We start from the raw sequence: 9,033 nt of genomic DNA, 5'->3' as shown, positions 1-9,033 counted from the left end.
AAGTTTAAGTTTTTAAGTTTGTAAATGTGAACTTATTAATATTATATCAATTAATCAAATCTTGTGAACACTAGTGTACGATTTAGTCTCTCAATCACTTAGCCACTCATATATGAATTACTTCAACAATAAGAGTAGGCCAATGTTATATCTTATTCACAACTTTATCAATATACTATAAGTGGATGTAACGATACATTGAATGCAGAAATGGTCGATATATGATTACGTTGTAAGTCAAAGTAATAGATTATATATACTGGCTAGAAATTGAAGGGATGAAAAACAAGACTGGTTGAGATCAGAGCTGATGGTGTCCAATATTATGTGTCACACAACATCGTGGAACGATATCATTTATAGAACATGTGTAACTATAGAGCAAGAGCAAGAAGGTCATAGTCGACGTTCAGTCATGGTTTTATTTCTACACCTCTTGAAGCTTTATTCATAACATTAAAAAGTATCAAAGCACCATAACTTAGATAATTATTGCGTTAGTTTTAAGGTTTGGCTTCGGTTTCAACATCGACAGCTTCACCAGCATAAGAGCAGCACCTTCTGCAGCCATTTCCATTGTAACCCTCACGACAACAGCCATAGTAGCAATGCCCTCCCCCGTGTCCACCACCTCCATAGCCACCATGGCCAGGGTTTCCTCCATATCCGCCTTGACCAGGGTTTCCTCCATATCCGCCACCCTGGTTTCCACCATATCCTCCACCGTCGTTTCCACCATATCCTTCATGTCCACCGTACTTGGCATCATCTACGTCATTGGTCTTTGTGGAGACCTCCGCTGCATGTATGATGAAACATATTAGATGATGTAATTATGCTTTTGTGAAAATTAAAGCCACTATGTACTTAACACACACTATGTGGCATATGCTCATAAAAAAGGCAGTAAATATTCTCTTACATTCATTTTATACACTTTTTTTTATCACACAATAGATACAATTGCATGTATTGCGTACACATTTTAAAATATTAAAAAGTAATGTCTACATTTAAAATACGAAAAGTAGATGTGAAATATATTATGTGAGAGAATCATTATCCCAAACAGGAAACACACACAAATTATGTGCCTCTATTGCCGCAAATTAACACGTCAAAATGCTCTTTATATGCTGAGGCCAACGTGCAAACAATGTTCAATTATTCTTTAACATGTTTTACAGTGCTACAAAAGAAATGTGCATGTTCTATTTTTCAGAAAACTCAATTATTTCAGTAACATGGGCACTGGTCATTGTAAGACAGAAAAAGATTCATGCACCATACCTTCATTAATTATTGCTACACAAATAAACTAGAAATTAAATGTAAATTTCTAACATGAAAAAATGTTACCAAGGGGACAAATCTAAAACCCAACGTACCGTTTTTAAGGTTAGAGGAAGTCTCAGCCAACTCCCTAGCTGCCACGTCCGAAGAGATGAGAAGAACAATGGCCAACATAAGAGCTAGCAAAAGGAAAGCCTTGGAACCCATTTTTCTTAGCAAACACTATTATCAAAGAAACTATTATTGGAGAAGGATGATATAAAACCAACGTCTTTCTTTTCTCTCTATATATAGGGATGGAAAGAGCGAAACAATTAATTAGGAAGTATGTAACTAAAGATATGATCCCACATTGTGGTTGGCTGTTGAGGAGGAGTTCTCTTCAACTTATTCTTATCTTTTGTTTAAAATACCCACATGATCAAATACACGTACGTCTTTCTTTTTCTTAATTTTTAATTTTTTTAGTACATAGTGAATGTTCAAATAGTGTGTAAAACACATATGAACGTTTAGACCCCCAAATTACAAATTACCAATTCAAGCTTATTATCAAACAATATATGTGCGGAATATGAAAATAAGCTAAAATAGAATTGATAAAACAATCTAAACCGAAAATAATCACAACCATAGCAGTAATTAAATGATAAAGATTAAGGGAAGAGAGATGCAAACACAAAGACAACACATCGATGTGTTATCGAAGAGGAAACCGAAGTTCTCGGCGTAAAACCTCTCCGCCGCCTTCCAAGCGGTTAATAATCCACTAGAGAATAAAGTTGGGATACATAAATAGCAGAAGACCCTTCAAGCCTAATCTACCCAGTGCACCTAAGCCCTCCAAGCTTCTTGCTCTAACAGGGTTACGCCGAACATTGTCTTCTCTAGCTTATCGGATCCCGCAATTAGCCCATTGCATCAACCAATATCAATTGGTCTCTTCCGAACTGCTTCCCAAACACCAAATAACCTCCTCACAGATATGGGTATGGTGAGATAAGGGTTTGACTAATGTACCTCTCAAGGATGTAACAATGGAAAGGGTGAAAGTAGAGGAATTTGGAGAATCAAAGTATAAAGATTGTGGATGAGTCAATTTTGTTTTTCTCTAGGGTTTCTCTCTCAAAATTCTCTTTGGAAGCTCTCTACAATACGTGCATATAAGGGTATTTATACTAGTGTGTGTTTGGAATGCAAAAGGTTAGTTTTGTAACAAATAGAGTGGTTTGGCGACTTGAGCTCGCGACTGGAACGAGTCGCGAGTTTGAGTCGCGAGCTAACTGCCTGGCCAGATTGAAAGTTTTGTCCTGTAGTGCTCCAGTTGGCGTGACTCTTCAGCTTCCCTGCATGCTTCACATGTGTGCCTCCTTTAGCGACTCGTTAGTCGCGAGATCCAGTTGCAAGGCCCTGTTTGAGTACACACTTTTAAGCTTTTCTTCACACTCTCTCACACACTACCCTTACATGATTCCCGCCTAAATACAGAGTTTCTAAATGTTAAATTACAACCAAATTTGATACGGAATAAAACCAACAAAATGATTGAATAAATTCAACCTTACATATAATAATAAAGGATGGAAGGCAATAAAAGAGCAAGTTGTTTATTTAGTCAAAATGGCTAGGCCTAAAGTTCACCGACTTCCTGATCAATCAGTGCCCATTAATTGCACTGAGACTTTTGTGGTATGTATAGTATATATATATATATATATATATATATAAATAAAACTTTCCCTTTTCTACCAAAAAAAAAACCATTGGCACCCCATAAAAATAAATATATCAATGGCACCCAATTAATAGGATGTATTAATACTAGAAGACACTGTATCAAAAAAGAAGAAGGAAGACACAAGACGGCTTGCATAATGCAAATAGTACTTCGTACGCAAGGGGATTTCTGGAAATTGAAAAGTCACAAAACGTTGATTAAAACATTAAATGATGAGACTTCGAGAAAGTCTAGATACACAATATTTAACAACAAATTTGACACTTATTGATATGTTAGATTATTAGTAGTAGGTGAAAAAATGATGTTAATGATTGGCTTAGATAAAAATCCGTACAAGCTTACCAACTCAATTGATGTAAAAAATGTAATTGTCAAATTTTTTTGTATATGTAACATTGCTTATGATACTTCAAATCCACATTCTAGTCAACCCCGCAGAACTAATTGTCAAGCCTCATAAGGCCTTAGAGAGAGAAGTTGCTATTTTGAATTAGTTTTGACACAAAGTCAAGTATGTGAACTACACCATGATCACCATCTAGTTCGTTGTTGATCATTAATTAACTGTCCACTTAATTCAAATCATTTGCTAAAAACTCTAATGTCAATTGGAGTATCATGTTTTTGAATTTTGAGATAAACCCTTATTAAATTTTATTATCCATATTCCTCGAAGGAAATGAAATTTGTAAGTGGCTAAAATTTTAAACAATGTGGAACCATCACAAGGTCAATGATAAGATTGAGCAATGGTAAATCATTGCAACTGGATGGGTACCTTGCTAAGAAAGAGAAACCCTACTTCGTCCCAAACCAGCAGAGGTTGGTAAGGAATGCTTTGACGTACGGTTAAGAGCAAACATGGGGGAGAAGAAGAGAAATGAAAATGATAGTCTCAACTTGTGAGATTGCGTACCTAATTAAGCAGAAGGGAGGGGTATTAATTTATAATTTTATAGAGAGCATGGGGGTGTTGTATTTGGTGGGAAATTACCTTGAAAATGGGCAGTACATCTCTGATAGCTAGTCGTCCGCTCAGGAATAAATTCAATGACTTTTGGGCTTAATCAATGTTAATGTGAAGGAAGCTAGTGCGCAATGCTTTTAAGGGTACTTGTAGCAATGGACGACCAACAAGGAGGAAGGGATCCGAAAGTTGGTGGCCATGTCTTACTAAGATTGATGATTGCTCTAGTTGAATCACCTGATTGCTCTAGTTGAATGACCTGAAGGAAAGAGATCCAAAGGTCGATCGGTAGCTAGGTCACCCGAGATGATTATGTGCATATATTAGTTCTTAGACAATTCGGTGTTTGGTTTGGGGTCAATCATCTCTTTCCTCCTCCCCCCACATACACACCTTGTAATTTGTTTATCATTGAACTCCCCCCACCCCACACCTAGTAATTTGTATATCATTGAATATGAGTTTCTAATCACTTTAACTTTTGTTTCTTTGGGAGGATTATTTGATTGAAAAGGAACAAATTTTGAAGTTTGAAGCAAAGATAAACAAAGTGCCGTGAAGGGATTTACAGTTGGTGGTCTTGATGAACCCCAACAAAATTCATACAAAGCAGAATTTAACAAAGTAGATAAATGATAGGGTTTAAAGGTGCATGAATTGTTGGACTATGTGGAGGCTAGTTTGTGTTTAATCTAGATTATGACCTAACTCGATATAAAATTATTTTGGTTTTTTAATGAGAGATTTTATGAGGCTTAATCCATGAAATGGAGGCTTGGGCTGGCATGCCCAAGCTGGAGTGCTCATCCGTTGTATGTGATATAAATACCGTTATTTCAAATTAGGGTTGGGGTGTTGTTTTAGATAGAAAAATTGTACTGCCGTATATTATATTTTCCCATGAAAATAATGAAGCCACTGCAACTCTATGGACGTAGGCAAATTGCCGAATCACATCATTTCTTATGTCATGTGATTATATTGCCTTTTGAGTGTATGCTATTTTCTTTTTGTTTTTTGCATCTTATAGATCTGGGAATTCATATATATTCTCAATAGGAGCTACACTTGTAGATGCCTACCTTTCTTATCTCAAATGATATCTAATTTTTAAGTGATGCATCCTCCTTTTTCCTAATTATGTACATAAGCTATTTTATTTATTGTTTACTTTTTTCTTTTTTTTTTTTTTTAAAAAAAGATGAAAACCTTTTGATTATGTCATAGGACAAACTCTACCAACTTAGTTGTAGCCTAAAGCTACAACTTCCATTAAAATAATTAACATGGCTACATATCTTGAAAATCTAATTGTTGGATTGTATGTTCTTTATGCTCATAATAAACAAGTCAAATTTTGTACCAATAGGATTTATTTACTATATGATCAATAAACTTATTTTTTATGCATAATTTTAGACTACAAAAACTTATAATTTAAACAATTGATTGATAATATAACTATTAATCTTTACTCTTCTAGAAATTTTGTAAGAATAGAGGACATAAGAAGTAAATGTAATCCAATGGTAAATTTGTTAAAATTCACATAGAAAAAAAAAGATATTTAGTGAAATTGTAATTTTAATTTACAACTAAATTTGCAGCCAAACTTTGCCCTATGATATATAGGTAATATTACAGGCATTACATATTTTACTACATAAATCTCTTAAAAACTATTATGTCAACTTTTGAACACAACATAAAATCAATTCAGCAGTTTATGTGATAATTAAAAATCACGTTCATTATCATTTTATTTATAAACCTTTAATAATAAAATTTATAATAACTCTTTTGTATTTTTTGGAGAAAGAATTGATAATTTTTTTTTTTTTTTTCCGATAAGTAAACAGAATTATACTAATAAATTGGAGAGGAGTGTCCTCAAGAATACAGGTTCCCTCTAAAGGTCCTCCTTTTAATTCAAGAAATGAACCTCACCCATCTTGATCTGTATGATATCATCTTCAAAGTTTCTCCCTTGCAATAAATGACTGCAATGTCCATTGTTTACTGCATTTCCAAATATCAATTTCAAATCGCAATAGTTTAGCAAGGTCTTCCTACGATACAAATGCGCATCTGGGTGTGCCTACATCAGCAACTGTACGCATGAAATACAGTAAAAATGAATACCAATAACCAAATATATATGATAGTGTACCTTGATGTAATTATCCCATAGATAATCATCTGCTGATATCTTTTGTTGAATTTCATCCCAAGAAAATCCCTTTACCTCAAGTAGACTCTTCACATCAGTATAATATTTCAATAATTTCTTAAAACGGTGTTTTAAGAAACTCTTTCCATATTTAGAGCCAAATTTTCCATTGAACAAGGTGAGCATGTCATTCCATGCTTGTTTCTTGAATGTATTACAGATCTTATTGCCTTTTTTAAGTTGGTCCAGCAAAAGTTTGACAAAATATCGGTCCATGGCTGGTGTCCAATCTATTTTTGAATGCTCTTTACTTGCTGGTACAAGGCTATTCATTGCTACACCTAATCAGTAAAATAAGTTTTTATTCATTAAAAACAGATTATACTTCTTGAATACTCATTACTATAAGCTAACATAGAACATATGTAATTTCAATCAATCTTGCTGCACCCAGTTCCTAGCTATCAAATGAAGTAAGATATGCAACTTCCCAAAAAATAAACCATCAGGACCAGTTCAATCAAGAGTTCACACAAAGCCAAGCACAATGCGCTCATTTCTCTGCAACATTTTTTTCTCTTTTCCGTGGATAGGAATAAAGGTGCTTGTTTCCCCATAATACAGACAGGTTTGCAATACAACAGCAACTACAAGTCTTATCATTAGGTACTAAGGTCATAATTGGCTAAGCTCAAAATCAGCAGTAACCACAATTCTGATTCTTGTGGAAAGCAGACCATGGTTGACTGCCCAAAGATTGGCTAAAAGAGAGATTGCAGTGTACAAATTTCAAAGATGGTAAAAGGCCATTATTACTTCAAAATTTATTAAATTCTAAGGGGCCTAGAGTCCCATCTATCTCTGGATAGACTCATGAGAAAAAGGGGAGGGGGTTGTTGCTTATGGTCCTTCCTTGTTTTATGCATACTCTCTAGAATAAAATAGTAGTAATAATAAATAATAAAGAATTAGATAGTATAACCAAATCAATCACAATGAAAAATAGTAATTTAAGCAAAAAAAAACCCAATAAAATACATTCCAATGCCAATGGCATATGCATCATTTCTGCTGATCCATGACAGGATATAAAAACACACCAGTATTCACTCCTTGAATGTCATCATCAAAGTCTATATCACGACTTGATAGGCTGTATCTTCCATCTGCTGTTGTATGTGCATATATCAAGCACAAATCATTGAAATTCATCAAGGCTTTGTTTATATAAAACTGTGCCTCTGGGTGAGCCTTGATGTAAGCATCCCAAACATGATGATTGGCAACCACCATTTGTTTAGTATCGTCCCATGAAAATCCATTCTGATCAAGTAGACTCTTTACATCATTGAATTGAGTCCACAAATTAGTGTAATGACTTTTCAAGACCTTTTCATCATATGGGGATCCAAAATAGGCATTGAACATGGTCAGCATATCAGTCCAAGCTTGTTTGTTGAATGTATGGCCCATCCTATTCCCCCTATGCACCTGATCTAATAAAAGATCAATAAAATAGCACTCCATTGTTGGTGTCCAGTTTGTCCTTGTACGATCGCTACATGCAGGCATTTGGGTGCCCATTTCTTCCCCTACAACATTGAGACTCATTCTAGTGATAGAGTCCTTTTACATGCTAAGCTTCCAATACATAAACAATAAGTCAACCTAGTCCTTAGCTGTAGAGGTGGAAAATTCAAATTCACCAGAAATATCTGAAACCCATTTATAAGATTGCATACCTGTTTCAATTCATTTAACAATTCAAACACAAACTATTGATCATTGAAGCTAACACACTGATTATACCAATGTTTAGAATCCTCCAAAGTTCTTAGGCTAACTTCATCATGGAATTCCTAAAATCTTATCTATTTGTTCTGAACTGAGTGGATTGCTAATGGCACATCATCAATAATTTAAATAGATACCAAAAAGGTGATAGTCAATATTTTCTTAAAATGTACATCATAAATCTAATCCACTCATTTAAAAATGAACGTAAAATATTTTAGGAACTCTATAATTGCAAAATAAAAATTCAAACCCAAATCAGCTATCAAAATGAAGATAATAAAGAGATACTACTGTAAAATTCCAGCTTAAATTATACAGAATAACACCTTGTTTAATTCTTGAGAAAACCGATAGAAAATGAAAGAGGGGGAAAATATTCAAGTATATGTGGTCCACAAAAGGATGAATTAAGCCAAATTTCCAGTACAAGTATGCCAAAGGTCTGCACGCTGTTTCAACATGCTTAACTCTTTCAAAAATCAAGAGTACATTTTAAATGAGCGATGCTATAAATTTTACAACATGAGTCTTACAAATGGATATGTCACCTTTTAAACAAACACACACAAACAAAAAGTTCAGAACATTTATTATGTTGTTGTGGCACTAAACACATTCATTATCGTGTCCATTTGCAAGCCTTTATAGTAATTTAGCAGTAGCTTTACGGCCTGTTTGGATGGAAGGGAGAATGAAAGGGAGTGGAGGGGAGTAGAGTAGAGTTGGCTAAAGAAAACTAATTTTGTGCTAAATCTACTCTACTCTACTCCCCCTCCCTCTTCCTCAATCCAAACAGACCATTAATGTTTTCCCAATTTAAATACTACTTAGTTGATTAAATGAAGAAACTACACTAAAAAAACGCACTAATCCAAGCTAATATTCAAAACACTAAACCCTCTCTAACATTTGGTTTCAAAAATATTATAGAGTAAATTGATAATTGATAATAACTCTAGTATTCTCCATTCCATATAAGTTCGTAAATTTTCATATATTTAAGGTATGTTGAATCTCAGGCGGTCAGGCCTCCTTGAATCCCATAAGTCATGCATTTTCAACTGT

General features: G+C 34.3%; 2 protein-coding genes across 2 annotated transcripts; both read right to left on the bottom strand.

Moving 5' to 3' along the window:
• Positions 1–259: 259 nt before the first annotated feature.
• Positions 260–1,523, bottom strand: LOC115954490 (cold and drought-regulated protein CORA-like). Its single transcript, XM_031072350.1, has 2 exons — positions 1,389–1,523; positions 260–799 (listed from the first exon to the last, which is right to left on the bottom strand). The coding sequence occupies exons 1-2, from the start codon at positions 1,498–1,500 to the stop codon at positions 504–506; spliced, it is 408 nt and encodes a 135-aa protein (XP_030928210.1). The 5' UTR covers positions 1,501–1,523; the 3' UTR covers positions 260–503.
• Positions 1,524–5,853: 4,330 nt separating this feature from the next.
• LOC115955004 (L10-interacting MYB domain-containing protein-like) lies at positions 5,854–7,757 on the bottom strand. The gene is made up of 3 exons (XM_031073023.1): positions 7,272–7,757; positions 6,172–6,512; positions 5,854–6,099 (listed from the first exon to the last, which is right to left on the bottom strand). The coding sequence occupies exons 1-3, from the start codon at positions 7,753–7,755 to the stop codon at positions 5,926–5,928; spliced, it is 999 nt and encodes a 332-aa protein (XP_030928883.1). The 5' UTR covers positions 7,756–7,757; the 3' UTR covers positions 5,854–5,925.
• Between the last annotated feature and the right edge of the window lie 1,276 nt (positions 7,758–9,033).

Source organism: Quercus lobata, chromosome 8 (genome assembly GCF_001633185.2).
Source record: "Quercus lobata isolate SW786 chromosome 8, ValleyOak3.0 Primary Assembly, whole genome shotgun sequence".
NCBI classification, from domain to species: Eukaryota; Viridiplantae; Streptophyta; class Magnoliopsida; order Fagales; family Fagaceae; genus Quercus; species Quercus lobata.
Note: the sequence above shows the minus strand (reverse complement) of the source record. Positions and strands in the feature narration are given on the sequence as shown.